This window comes from Archocentrus centrarchus, chromosome 24 (assembly GCF_007364275.1).
Source record: "Archocentrus centrarchus isolate MPI-CPG fArcCen1 chromosome 24, fArcCen1, whole genome shotgun sequence".
NCBI classification, from domain to species: Eukaryota; Metazoa; Chordata; class Actinopteri; order Cichliformes; family Cichlidae; genus Archocentrus; species Archocentrus centrarchus.
Window position 1 is genome coordinate 12863408 of NC_044369.1, and position 15122 is coordinate 12878529.

The window sequence follows — 15122 nt, forward strand, 5'->3', positions numbered from 1 at the left end:
ATTCTGAGCACATTTGTCCTGCAACTGTTTGGACAAATGTGCTGATATCAGCCAAATATGTGTGTGTGTGTGTGTGTGTGTTTCTAATCACACAAGTAAACCTGGCTGTGCTAGACTATTGCTAGAAGGAAGCTATAAACCAAAGAAATGCCCTCCGTGTTTGTGAATGGGGAGAGACTACTTGTGTTTACCTTTAGAGTCTGCATGATGTCCTTAAATAGAGGTTTGAAGGTGTACAGATGGCAAGGATGTAATGAGAAAGGTTCAGTTGCTGCCAAGGAGAACCTATTGGCATTTACTAAATTTATTGGATGGAACAAAAACAGAAATATAATAACTCACATAGTTTACAACAGAGTTTTATATTAGTGGTTGTTTATGTTCTAGTGGTTATTAATGATGCAAATATAAATAAAAGTACAAAAAAGTCTGTAAGTGTGTGCTCAACTTCTTTTTTTATGACCACTCCATTTCAGACTGTGACATTTAAACTTGGTTTTAGATCCAATCGGAATAAAATTTGGATTTAGGTTAAAGGAATGGATGGGACTTCCTGTGGGGGTTATAGGCTTAAGCTGGATCCTCTGGATGTCCAACACTGTGTGCTTGTGTGCTTGTGCACACTGTACATAAAAGTGTGTTTGTATTGTTGTTTGGCTGTACACACCAGTGATTTAAATTAACAGCAATTTACTCTGTCATTACATACATTATGGTTCATCCTAATCCTAATAGTAAACAGACTGAACAGCATATTTCATTTTCAATGCTGTCCTTGCAGTGAGGTGGAAGCCTGCAGATAAGATGCTATCTATAAGATGGACAACAGAGCACATTATGTTTCCTATATCAGTGCTTTAGACTGACTATGGTGCGCGTGTGTGTATGTGTGTAAAAAGAAATCTAAAAAACATATTTGTAACTGTCCATGCTCTGTGTTTTTTATATGCCATGGTACAGTATGCTCATGAATGTGACCACTTTTCATATTTTTCTGATGTATCTGATTCTGATGTATTCTGATGAATTGAATAGTTTGTTTTCGTGGTCCTGGGTCTTTGACCCACTGTTTCTATGTGTGGACTGTTGAATTCTTGTTTCTGAGTCTGAGATAGTGGTTCCAGGTTTTGGTTCTCATCGTGGTAGAAATTCTTTTGTGTTTAGTCCTTTGTTCTGAATTTCCTGTTTGATTTTCTTTGTTTAGTATTTCTATTTTCAGACTTTCTTAGTTTCTCGGTTTATCTCGGTTCTGTTTTTGTTTTTCGTTTGTTTGTATTCTATCTTTCGTTTTAGTTATAATCCTCTCCTGTGTCCCCTGTGCCTTTTTGTCAAGTTTTTGATGGTTAGTAATTCCATATTTAGTCACTTCCTGTTTTATTTTGTTGCTTGTCTCATGTGCACTGTGTGTAGTATTGATTCCTTTATCTTGTTTCCCTAGTGAGTTTCAGCTGTGTTCCCTGGTGTTTCCCATCTCCCTAATTTCATGGTGTGTTTTTATATAACAATAACAATAATTCTGAATCAATAAGACTGCACATGCTATCTGCCTATTGGAGAAAAAATGGGTTAAGTGAGCTTGGATTTTAGAGCATCCACTATCCTCTGTAAATTATTCATAACCAACATGCAGTTCATTTTTTGAGATTTTAACAGTTACACAGAGAATGCTATATGTTGCAAGAAAAAGAAAAACTGTTTTGCTGGCAGCAAAACTATCGTTTGTTCATCTCCAAACCCACCAGTGCTTTTCACCTATCTATTTTTAGTCAGTCTAAAAACTTCAGACTCTTGTTATAGCTATGATTTGCACATGTTCCCCCTGAAAATGTTCATTCTAGTTTCTTTCAAACCCTGTCACCTGATTGGACACTTAGCTCGATGCCTTGCACGGAAACTCATATGAGTACAGGATTCCTTAAAAAAAAAAAAAAAGAATCAGCTTGTAGGCTTTAGGTTGTTTGGGTGTTTGCCCTGTGTGTTGCCCAACCCCCTTGGTGAACATATCACATCACTGATGTGCCTCAGATGGATGCATGAACTGGAAAACCCAGTCATCTTGCACCTAATTTGGCCTCTGGAGTGGTCATAAAACAAAAAACAAACTAACAAACAAATAAACAAACAAAAAACAGATCCCCTGGGTGACCGTGTGGTCAAACTAATTAAACACAGATACTTCTGTAAACACCCAACAAAAATTACTTTATTCCAGGCAGAAAATGAAAATCCAGTTAATTTGACACTATTAAGATGGATGTAGATGTTGAAGGATGATGAAGCTTAATATAATCTTTGGATAACATTTAGCTTCCTTTACATCACTGCTAATGTCTGACCTATTCAAGAAAAAAAAAAAATGCAGCAGTTACCAAGGAGAGAATCCAATCGTTCATTCTATAAATAATCTCAGACCTCAGCTAGAGCACAGGCCTCTTTTCTTTTTCTCTGTTGTGTCTCAGAAGGAGCTGGCTTGTCAGGTAATAAACAAGGCTTGTGTGATCACTAGCCAAGCGGCTGTTCATGCCCAACCTCACCACGGGCTCACTGTTTAGCTGTGTTTTGCCAAGCATCGAAAAATTTGTCTGCAAGATGATTTATCTGACTCTGGGATGAAGTTTACAAAAAGGACAACTGGTGGCAAAAAAAAAAGGGAAATCAGAGAAAATCAGACAGTGAATAGTACAACAGTGGGTTAGATACACAATATCACTTATAACATGTAGTATTTTACTTACCTACCTTGTGTAGGCCAGACAGATGACCTAAGAGAGGGTTAATGTCTTGTCAGTTTAAAAATGACAGGATCACTAAATTGAATTAGACCAAAGCAATAATTTTTAGAGCAACTATGTGATATGGGCCACATGTCCCAATATAGAAATGAGGCCTAGAAAAGCTGCACTTGGCGTTTCTGTGAAAGGATGACCCTCCTGAAAACGCCTGTTTAAAGCAGATGGTTCTCAAAGCCTGAGCGAAATCTTATCGTGGGTAGCCGATCACCGAAGAAGAGTTCAATATGGATTATTTCTGTCAGTGTGCTGCTTGAAAAAAATGACACAATCTACTTGTAACAGAATTGAAGATTTTTTTCTGAGCAGCAGCCCTGGGTATCATTCATTAGACAGACCCCCTATAATGAGCCAGTATAGACAAAGCACCAAATTTCCACTGTGTCCTCTTTCCCCTGGGCGCTGTGATTATAATGACAGTGCTGTTGGTTGCCTGGTTTCATGCTGAATCATGATAGCACAGCCACAGGCCCTCGTTCTTTCTTTTTCTCACCTCTCTCCCTTTGGTTTCTGGAAAAAGGGAACATCGATTATTTTTGCAGCTTGTGTCACTTGCGTGAGAACGGTGTGATCTGTTTCATGTATTTATTTCACCAGCCTGTTATGAGGACAGCATGAGTTGACTAAACAGTTATGTTGTTTGATTTTCCAGTGCCTCTTGAGAATTCCTGATTTGAAGCCACTGTAGGAGCTTTTATAGCACCAGGGACAGCGAGGCACTTGATTTGTATTAACCCTTTGAGGTCTAAGTCACCATCGGTTATGACCTTAACCCTAAACCTAACCAGTAAGCTATCAGAATATGCAAAGTTTTTAAAATGTATTCTCCAAAATGGCAATTACAGAACAAAGAAAGTAATCAATCTAAGTGGCACTCATTAAAAACTATTTGATGAACATTATAACAAATGAGAGTATAGCCCCATGTGTGCCGTTTAAGAATAAACAAATAATCTCTTCTAACCATTTGCTTTATGTTTCCAACATCAATATGTGTCCTCTGAATCGACTGATAACATCCAAACCGGATGGTATTCCGCCCATTTGGCTCCAGCTTGTGAAGGACTCAGCAATCACTTTAGTGCTGAGTGGGCCTCTGAAGTATACTGGGTTATAATTTTTTTCATGTCCAATTGCATTTTTATGATATGAGGCTTTTATTGCTCTTTGATGAGATTTTGTGTTGGAGCCAGTCCATTTTTGCTCTTTCTCCTCTTTTAGGGTTCACGCAGTGCTGCAACTACCACTGTGTATATGACACCAAATGCTGTAGAGGCCACCAAAAGTGGTTAATTACCATCAATCATAATAATTATGATGATGAACTATTTAAATTTAAGATGAAGCACAACTAGGACAAGTCACCATTAGACTATTATGGTCAATATATGCATAACTACTCAAAAGGTCTGGGCTTTGGGAAGGACATTCAAGAAGCTTAATGTTAACCTGCTTTATCCATTCCAAAACCAGTTTTGATGCATGTTTGGGATCATTTTCCTTTTGGAACTCCCAACTGTGTCCAAGCTCCAACTGTCCAACTTCACCTCAACTTGATTTGAGGTGAAGTTGAAGAATTTGGAGGCAGTCCTCCTTCATTATTCCATCCATTTTGTGCAATGTACCAGTAAGACTGGCAGCAAAACATCCCCGGAGCATGATGCTACCACCACCATGCTTGACAGCTGATACAGTGCTGTTAGGCTTGAAAGCCTCACCTTTACTTCTCCAAACATATCGCTCGTTATTGTGGCCAAATAGCTTAATCTTGATCTTGTCTGCCCATAAAACTTGGACACGCAAATTGCATTTTGCGTGTCCATGTGTGCAGCTGCAAATTTCCGTCAAGCTTGAAGGTGTTGATTTTGGAACAGGGGCTTCTTTCTTGATCATCACCCTCTCAGTCCATGATGATGCTTGTGGTCCAACAGTTTCCAGTTCATGGCAGGCTTGAACCTTGGTGGTTTCTGGGTTGTTCCCAAACATCCTAACCAATTTCCTCCTATCTGAAGGTGGTAGTTAGGGTCAAAGTGGTGACACAATAATACATACAACAGTTTGAACTGATGATCTTGGAATCTGCAGTTGTTTAGAAATGGCTCCAAGAGAGCTTCTCAACTTGTGTAAATCTACAATCTACAAATCATGATCATTAACAAGAAATTAATAGGCCTTGGCCTTATAAAGTTAAAAAACATTGTAGAAATTCAGCACCACTTAAGACTTATGCATCTATTTGAACCAGTATATATACTTTTAACCGTGTGTGGATTAGAGAAAATTCAAAATGAATTCAAATTTGTGCACCCACTTCATTAAAGATGTGCTGTGTACAATCATTCCACCCTGGAAAAAGAACAGTTCAAAGAAACCATTAAAAGCCCCAAATTACCATGACATGCCCATGATGAGTGTATGTAAACTTCTGGCCACAACTGTAACTATTACTTATTTCAAACAAAGGGATAGAATTGGTAAGGACCCAACAGTATCTCTGCGACCCATTTTTCAAAGCCTCAGGCAGCAGTGCTGTAAGACACAAAACCATAGCTTGATTTTTTTCATTTCTTAGAAAGTGTCCATCCTTCGAGTGAGTCCTGAGCTCTAGCTCAGCTGTTGGAACATTTTTGGTAAAAGTGCGATTTGTTTACTAATCATTTTTGTTGTGACATTTATTATTTTTTTCCCTTTAGCTGTTTAAATTAGAATAGTGATTATTATATAATTATTGTGCACATGGATGTTTTTCATAAATATGTTACTGATGATCTCTCTAACTACCCCAAAAACATGGGAAGGGGTAGCTTAGGACGAATGAAAACACATTCAGTGGAACAGAGACATCATAAGAATACCAATTGTACCATTAGATTGTAGCGATCTTGTCTAGGGCACCGACAATCCCCAAATTAACCCTTACTTTTGTTTATTGCTCTACAGTAAATCATAAAAACAAAAACCCAAACAATTAAATAGAATATTTAAAAATCCTTGTTTGTATTACATTATTTGACAGTACTAAACATCTTAATTATTTTTCTTCTCTTTTTTCTTCCTATTATTAAATGTAGATAGGGATTAAGAAAAATTAACAAATCATTAGAAAAATAGTAGACTATATGAGATTTTAGGTCTGTTAAAAATAAACCAAGCTGCAAAGTATCTTTTGGGAATTTGCACATTTGAATAAAGAATTTTGCTAGAGAATACAAAGAAGAGAGAAATAAGTTGTATTATTATCAAGCAGTTGTTCAAACTTTATTCAATACGGAATGCTTTACACGTGATTAGACGGGAAACTAATTGTACTACACCACAACAAAAATTTTAAAAATCAAAAAATAAAATGCTTATTTGTGAAATGTAAATAAAATAGTAAAATATGATAATATATTATATGGAAAACGTTCCTTGAACACCTTTAACGGAATAAGTTTATAATTTTCACATTACGTCAGAGCCTATTCAGTTCTACTATTGGCCAGAATCTGTATGTACTGGAAACTGATTGGCTGCCGCTGTGAGTTCAGAGGTTAGCGTGTTTGGTAATGTTGTTATGTAGCCAGCTGGAGAAATGTGTGTTGTCTATTCATTTTTGTAACAGCTGTTGCTCCTACAGCCTTATGTTACATAACAGTAGTGCACGAATGTGTTGTCGTTTGTTTACTGAAATCGGTTTGCACTATTATGCATTGTTTTGAGTGGTGATAACCTCGACATGCTAATGCTAGCTGTGTAGCTACGTAGCTTGGTGAGAAGTCTCCTAAATGTCATGATGTGTAGAAAGCCGACCTTGTAGTCGCAGTCAGCTGGAAGACGACGAAAATGGCTTCTGTCAGAGCTATGGCATCAGCCAAGCTCCTGCGTTTATTCAATGCGGCAGCACCACGCTCCATCAAAACATTAGCCAGGCCAGGATGCAGTGTGTGTCTCACAAGAACTATAAGCACTTCACCTCCAAGGCTGCACAGCTGCATGTCAGCCTGGGTCATAGATCAGTATGGCTCTAATGGTGTTCTGAAGTACACAGAAGAAATCACCGTCCCCACGATTAATTCTGCCAGTGAGGTGATGATTAAAGTCCATGCGGCTAGTCTCAACCCTATTGATGTAGCAATGAGGGGTAAGTGCTGCTAACCAATTAATTTAGGAACTAACAAAGTAACTAATGACTTATAACAATAAGCTAAGTAAGTTATCCATTTCAGGTGGCTATGGCGCTAAACTGCTGAAGTTAAGAAAGGATCCATTATCTGTGATGGACGATGATAGTGAGTTTCCTCTCATTCTTGGTCGTGATATGTCTGGTGTAGTAGTGGACTGTGGATCTGGGGTTACCCATTTTGCGCCAGGAGATGAGGTAGGTCCTGCACTTGCATACTGAACCTCTAGAATGTGCACTAGACGTTGGTATGACTACAATGTTTCGTAGAATACTTTAGCAGGAATGCCTCAGCTATTAATTAATTTGAGGTTGTACTTTTCATTGATATTATGGTTAGTGCACCTTATTGACATGCTCTTGTGAAATATTAGAACCACATCTAAATGTAGTCTGTTATAACATCAACAGCACCTAAATGTTTTCTCACATTGTTAGCAAAAACTTACCATACTCTTATACTACGTACTATAATGCCAATTCTGTTGAATTGGAGTGCATTAAATTGCACAAGTGCACTTAAAAAGTGGCTTGGGAAACTACACTCACCAAATACTTAATACTTGTTAGTGCCAGGTTGGACCCCGTTTTGCCTTCAGAACTGCCTTAATTCTTTGTGGCATAAATTCAGTTCCTCAGAAATTTTGGTCCATATTGACATAACAGCATTATGCAGTTGGTGCAGGTTCGTCAGCTGCACACCTATGATTTGACTCTCCCATCCCACCACATCCCAAAGGTGCTTTTATTTAATTAAGATCTGGGGACTGGAGGCCATTTGAATGCAGTGAATTCATTGTTAGTTTCGATAAACCACTTTGAAGTGATTTGAGCTTTGTGACATGATGCATTACCCTGCTGGAAGCAGCCATCAAAAGATGGGTCCTCTGTGGTTATAAAGGGATGGACACTCAGCAACAGTACTCAGGGAGGCTGTGACACTTAAATGAAGCTCTGTTGGTACTAAGGGACCCAAAGTGTTCCAATAGCTCCCACACCATTACATCACCAGCAGCAGCCTGAACCCTTGATACAAGGCAGGATTTAGCCATACTTTCATATTGTTGACATTAAATTCTGACCCTACCATCTGAATGTTGCAGCAGAATTCATTGGGTTTATTGTGTTGCACATTCAGAGATGCTTTTCTGCATACCTTGGTTATAATGAGTGGTTAGCGTGAAGCCATCTGGCCATTCTCCTCTCAGCTTTGGCATCAAGAAGGCATTTTCTCCGAGAGAACTGTCACTTACTGGATATTTTTTCTTTCTTTGGACCATTGTCAGTAAACCCTAGAGATGGTTGTGTGGGAAAATTACGGTTGTTCCCAACAGTTTCTGAAATACTCAGACCAGCTTGTTTGGCACCAATAACCATGCTGCATTCAAAGTCACTTAAATCAATTCTGTTCCGCTATCTGATGTGCGATTTGAACTTCAGCAGGTCGTCTTGATCACGTCTACATGCCTAAGTGCATTGAGTTGCTGCCATTTGATTGGCTGATTAGATATTTGCCTTAATGAACAGTGTACCTAATGAAGTGGTCAGCGATCAAACTGAAAAATAACCAGACGGGATGAGCTTTTTTAAAATTTGTAATATATGCAAAGCTTACATGAAAATACAATATTACCACCAGTCTTTTGATTGAGTAGATAATTGTAGGAAACATGCATAATGCAATAATAATAATTCATAGATATATTTAAGGCATAGTGAGAGGTTCTTCATTGCAAGGAGTTGAGAAGTCACAAAGACTGGGAACCCTGATTTTAACCCACTCAAAACTTTTAAAGTGATAAATACCATATTAAAAATACTGAGACAAATTTCCTGATGTTACACAAATTGTTGAAGTTAAATGTGGTTATATTGCATAGTCCAGTTACATGCACCTGCACAGTTAAGTCATTTAAGAGACATTTTCTTGTAAGAAAGATCAAGTGCTTTCTGCCTGGTGTTCCAGTGAGTGTGACTCATAATAATTTGAGACCTTCAACCCTGCTGTCTCCCACATATCTACATTACTGTCTTCCTTCCAGAGAGAAATGCAATTATGCAAATTCAGCCTAAAGTGAATGTAATTAAATTATAGAACAATACACCAGTAAAAATTTCCACATGCACTACTCTAGTAATTGTGTTTCACCAGTATAAAAACTTATTTGGAAATGTCTAATGATCAGAAAGGACAGGAGCAGTTGTCTGAGACCCTAATAGCTGATTAACCAGCTTTAGAGACTGTGAGTAGGTGGTTAATTTAAGTTGTGTTCAGCATGTTAAATGTCATATTTGTCTTCAGGTGTGGGCTGCAGTTCCCCCATGGAAACAAGGCAGCCTGGCCGAATATGTGACTCTAACAGAGTATGAGGTGAGTAGAGTCTGTGCAGCTGTTGGATTGCAGCACATTTTTATAATTAACTGTGAATAATTTCATTGTCGTCTACACAAAGACTGACATTAAAGTAAATGTACTGTCAGTTTGTTTTCAAACAAATGGGAGAAGTTAATTGAGAACTCCTATTTAAACTGTAAAATACATAAAACAAAAGTCTGGAAGAAGTGAACCCTGATTAGTAATCCTTCACTGTAAAATTTAATTAGGATTAAGTTTGTTTGTTAGCAGTAGCTGCTGTGGCAGCAATTAAAGGGACATACAAATTGCTCTGTGTTTTCTTGCTGCATTGAACTTCATTTATTCAGCCAGCTCTGGTTGTCTGCGCTCACAGCAGCTCTGCTGATTAGATGGAGCTTCAAAATTTATAAATGGGAAATACTGTTTACAAGTGAATACGTTTCTGACATTGTTAACACTATCTGTGTGGCTGATTTTTCAGGTTTCCCATAAGCCAAAAGTACTGAGCCACATAGAGGCGGCATCCATTCCCTATGTAGCCAACACTTCTCTGTCTGCACTTGTAAACGGAGGTGGTCTTTGCAGAGACATTTCTTCAAATAAAAGGTAAGCATCAGCCTGATCCTGAATATCTTTGTGTTGAGCTCCTTTCACCCTGTCGTCATGTATACTTATAAACATAAAAAAAAAAAAGAATTGTTAAACTCCTGTGTGCTATTAAAAATTGAATTATGTCTTTAGTTTGTGCCTTGGAGAATTGAATATTCTTTCCTTGTTAAGAAATCGGTCCAGTCATGAAATTTATTTCAACACTTTCATTTCATTTTAATTGGCAACAAAAGAGTTTTAAAATCCTGCATTTAACCTGCAAACGTCAAAACATTTAACCTAACCTGAATTTTAAGAGTTTCCACTTTTCCTCTAATGTAATAGCTTCCAATCCTGCAAATCCCTTTGTACCCCCGAGGCTTCCACTTCTTTTCGTAGCTTCGCGTAAATGAGTCACACAGTAATTGAATGACCTTCTTGTCGCTGGGGTTTCTACTCCTAGAGTTTTAATCACTGGAGGATCAGGAGGTGTTGGAACATTTGCTATTCAGGTAAGGCAGAGTGTCTTCGTTTGGCTGCATGTATGTTTATGCTTTTTAAACCCTGTAAAAACAGAAGATCCTTTGCTGTGTGTATATACTTCTGCTTTCCACCTTTATATTCTGACAGCTGTTGAAGGCTTGGGGTGCCCACGTAACAGTTACCTGCTCTCAGAACGCTGTAGGCCTTGTTAGAGGACTGGGAGCTGACGAGGTGGTGGACTACACAGCAGGAGATGTGGTTGAACAGCTAGAAATGATGGAGAAGTAAGAGCTGTTGTGTTTTTGTAACGTGAATTTCTGTTTACATTGCACTTTGTTCAAAGAGACGCATTGTTTCTTTAACCATTGAAGCACACACAATGTTGCTCACTGGTCCCAAACCTAGAGTCTACTGAAGTATCATCAGACTCTGTGCCAGTCCAGTGAAGGTGTTAATTAAAAAAGGAATCATCTAGGACTGCTAAATTTGGTGTGCTTCGCCTCTTAAACACCCAAATGTGGTAAACATATTCCTATCAGCTTGGCACACCTGTTCACTGACTCTCTTTCTAGTTTCCATGGAAACCATGGCTTAAGGTCTGAGTGGATGATGGTTCAGTTATTTTCCTGCCCCTAAAACAAAATTGGTACTCCTTGGCTTCAGCTGGAAGACACAGCAGTTATCTTTTCTTAGATTTTAAATGGGTGCTCCACCAGTACGGTGCATTCCATGCTGACCATAGGATAATTTGTTTTGAAAAAGTTATTATTGTTTTTTTAGTATTTGAACCGTATTTACAACAAGATTTTTCCAAGTTTCTCTGTCTCTGTTTGCATCTCTAGGTTTGACATCGTTTTGGATGGTGTGGGTGGGGATACGGAGGAGTGGGCGATAAGCTTGCTGAAGCCCTGGTCTGGTGCAAAATACGTCACACTGGTAACACCTTTGCTCCTTAACACCGATTCTATGGGCTTGTTGGACGGTACATTGAATGCTGGTTTCGCTCTGCACAACAAGGCCATTCAGGTAAACACCAGTAATGTAGGATGTGCGCTTGCCTCAAAAAAACCCTTCCTTTGCAGTTGTTTATTTTCATAAAATGCACTGAGCTTTGTTTTTCTCATTAAGGCGTTCGTCTGGCTGTGGCACTGCAGGTGCTTCCAAACTGAAATGTCATACTTGATCCTCAGTGGAATGCAAAGAAAACATTGCCATTTTTTTTTTCCATTCACTTAATTTTTATAAGTTGAAGTTCAGGTGACACAGGCAGGGAAGAATCAGGAGATTACTTGACTGAGATTCACAGTCCCTGCATGCGTGTAAGCTTCATGTTATTGAGTTGCATTGAAGATAGTGAACAGACAAGGATAGGGTGGAGCTGCTCTAGGGACTGAGTGAACTTGTGGGCAGGGTAGGCGCTGGTGACAGCACAGCTGGCAGTGTTAGAACTGGGTTTGTGTGGATGAGACAGTGTGTGTGCGTGCGTGCATGTGTTTGCTGCTGAAACAGCAGTATTTGGTGTTTGTTCAGATTGTGGCCAACTATCCCCCCCCCCCCCCCCCAACAAATACCAGTATTTGTGCGTTTCTTGCCAAGCCTCCGAGCCCCTTTGTCCGTGGGAGCAGCCAGCTGGTCAGTTTGGTGGGGCTCAGCTGCAGCGCCTAATGCTGGACAGCTTGCCATTTTTATCTGGGAGATCACAGAGCAACTGAGCCCTCTAGTGTCTAACTTCTTGGCTGCACTGAATAATTGTGAACTGTCTTTTTTTTTTTTTTGAAAGCAAATCAGGGTAGTTTTACCAAAGCCTAATAGATGTGGCAGAGCAGTGATACATAATAGCAAAATATTATTAAATATCCAGCAGTGTTATGTTTTTTTAATGGATTATTGCGTCAGATTTTCAGCCTTGTTTACACAGTTATCTTTTTAGGCATTTGCACTTGGGGCACCTTTTACAGACCTTTTTCATGGAAAGCAGTCCAGGTCTTTTTCACATATAGCAAAAAAAAAGATTAGCCAAACCATTAGTGGCTTCTCTGTTCCATTTAGGTGCCCTATTAAGCTACTAGGCCATCAAGCAAAGTATGTGGGCTCAGAATCACGCATCTCTAAAAGGAATGCAGCTCAGATTCATGTGATATTAAATGGTCAGAGTTCCAGTTTGTTTGTGTGGGAAACAAAATACAAGTTTTCAGGATATGTATTATCTTTTCAGAACAAGTTTCACAAATGATAATTCCATTATTAAATGTGAACAGTAACACCGGTAATAACTCTGTATTTCTCTTTCTGCTCATCTCCAGCTTCATTTCTTTTTTTAATTCAATTGGTCATAATGACGCTTTGAAAATCTGTAAAAATCTAAGTTTATATTGGATGATAATTTAAACGTAAAACGTTGAATATGTTGGCTTTGAAACTTCAGTAACAGCTTATTGATAGCTTATCAGGATATTAGTGATAAGTTTTTCTTTCATACAAAATGTGGTTACTTCCTCTTCAGTTTATGGTGCTAATTAAGTCTTTATAACTGTCGTGTGTGTTTTATTCAGCTCAGTTCCTTTTTTGCTGTTCTGATTCACGTCTTAATTTTTCATAACTTGTCTTTTTTTATAACAGATACCCAACCACTCTGTGTGCTTTTTCATGTGAACGAGATGCAGACAAGCCTGACTTCTAATGATTGTCTCCCATTTGCTTTCTTCTTAGAACTTTTTATCAAGTGGAGTCTTCTATAGGTGGGGATTTTATGCACCAGATGGACCTGCCCTAGATGAAGTCAGCAAGCTGGTAGATGCAGGGAAGGTACTGTATGGTTTTATTATTCATACCATGCACACCTGCCTTTCAGGACCGTTTGTACTGACAGAATTAGGGAGATGTCTAATTTGCAAATCCGCCACAGCCAGAGAGTTGAATTTATGCAGGGATGGAGATCATACAACCCATTGAATATTGAACATACCATGGATTCCCTACAAGCTTGTATTTGAGGCTCCCATATGGCTTTGTTAAGAAGTGAAAAATCGCATTCCTGCTATTCTGGTTTGTTGGTTGGTGCTGTGCACGGTTGGCTGCTGGGCGATTGAGTCAGGCGCCATCAGACGGTGAATGGATTTTTAAACAGTGCTGAGCAGCCATTCGCAAAAGCGTGTGGGACCTCTGTCCTTTTGTGCTGGGGCTTACAGCAAGCAGCACACTCAGGCCAGTGGTGGGAATCTATGGACACACATGGCCTCCGGTGCCCCCCCCCTCACAAAACATACACGCACGCTCTCTCTGCCCTCTGTCCCATTGCAGTCAGAAGTGTGGATGGTTTCCAGTGACGCGACCGTCCTCCCCATTCATTGTTAAAGACAAGAGATGCTGACCAGAATAACAAGCCTGGCTGCTTGTGTTGTGGGACTAGCGCAGGATTGTCCAGCCTCATCACATTCTAAACCCCTCCCTCACGTTTTCACTTTGCAGCTATGAAAGCAGAGATGTTGTAGCATCAGGAGCTTGTGGTTATTTGCTAGACTAAACCAGTTTGATAATGGGTTTGATTATGGGATCACTATAATTTGCAGTGCTTTGTGACTTGCAAAAAGGTTGTTCACTAAGAATTTACAGTGTAAATGGTTTCAGTGCTATTAAGTTTGGACAGTTACTCATTTTGCCTGGTTTACCGCCCTTAATGCATGGCACTTACCTCGTGCACAATTGACATAAGTTGTCACATTATATGTAATTGACTTAATTGTCAAACTGTCATTACTAATTCTGCTGCTAACCAAATGCCAAAACTAAGTCAAAGAAAACAGATGGGTGGACTTTAACTCCTGTCTGAACGTATAAATCTGATCTTTTAATTAGTTCACATTTCTGCTGCTCTGTCGCAGATCCTGCCTGTTGTGGAGGCCCAGTTCTCATTTACTCAGGTGCCTCAGGCTTTTCAGAAGCTGGAGAAGGGCCACGCCAGAGGGAAGACTGTAGTCAGGGTGGCTGAAGAGGACGACAGACAGGCTGAAGAGTTGGTGCAGGACAGCAGCACAGAGACTGCAGAGCCAGTGCAAGAAACAGCCAAGCAAAGCTAAGTAGGGGAAAGCAGGTGCCGAGAGAGTTACTCTTATGGTCCTTCTCACCTGTACAAGGGTTCCGTAGCCTGCTGTGCGGCAGACTACAAGCGTGACCTGCGCTTGTAATGAGAACATACCAGAAGTTGTAGTTCTTGTTAAAGCTCCTTCTGTAGTGCACTTGGAAGTTTTCGCAAGGCGCTTGAGTCATGCTGTGTTCATCGTGGTGAAATTACTATTATTACCACCTACTCGCTGATAAATGTCATTCATGTAAACATACAGCTGGTCACGGTTACCATGGTTACAGAGGTAATTTGTTGACTGGTACAACGCACAGTTGTGTGAAGAAGCTTTTCTGTTACAAACATGGGAGAAACCCTTTGCTTTCTTTTGCATTTCTGTATGAGTTTACCATCATTAACTTGTATCGGAAATTATGTGGACATCATGTAAAGCTAAGTAATCTGAAAGACACGTGTCAGTCTAACCTTCCCGGGAACAACAAAAACTATTAATCTGGAATGTTTCATTTATGTGCAGGTCATTCTGCTGAACTGTGAAATGTGTTTGACAAAACGTTCATTGACAAAAAATAGTTTTATTATATCGAAAACAAAACAGTTCTGTGTTGTATAATTTTGATTAAACAAAAATAAAATACATGCTGTTTCATTGTGTTGCATGCA

At 39.3% G+C, this 15122-nt stretch overlaps 1 protein-coding gene across 1 annotated transcript; it reads left to right on the forward strand.

Annotated features, from left to right (window-relative positions):
- The first annotated feature begins 6306 nt into the window (after nt 1-6306).
- On the forward strand, nt 6307-15098 carry LOC115774241 (reticulon-4-interacting protein 1 homolog, mitochondrial-like). The gene is made up of 9 exons (XM_030721409.1): nt 6307-6912; nt 6998-7149; nt 9254-9322; nt 9789-9913; nt 10359-10407; nt 10526-10662; nt 11221-11404; nt 13088-13183; nt 14260-15098. The coding sequence occupies exons 1-9, from the start codon at nt 6615-6617 to the stop codon at nt 14452-14454; spliced, it is 1305 nt and encodes a 434-aa protein (XP_030577269.1). The 5' UTR covers nt 6307-6614; the 3' UTR covers nt 14455-15098.
- The last annotated feature ends 24 nt before the right edge of the window (nt 15099-15122 follow it).

Excerpts from the sequence above, each read along its gene's own strand:
- LOC115774241 (XM_030721409.1), top strand. The coding sequence starts at position 6,615 with ATGGCTTCTGTCAGAGCTATGGCATCAGCCAAGCTCCTGCGTTTATTC. Across the intron at positions 9,323-9,788 it reads TGACTCTAACAGAGTATGAG|GTTTCCCATAAGCCAAAAGT; the intron begins GTGAGTAGAGTC and ends CTGATTTTTCAG. Across the intron at positions 10,408-10,525 it reads TTGGAACATTTGCTATTCAG|CTGTTGAAGGCTTGGGGTGC; the intron begins GTAAGGCAGAGT and ends ATATTCTGACAG.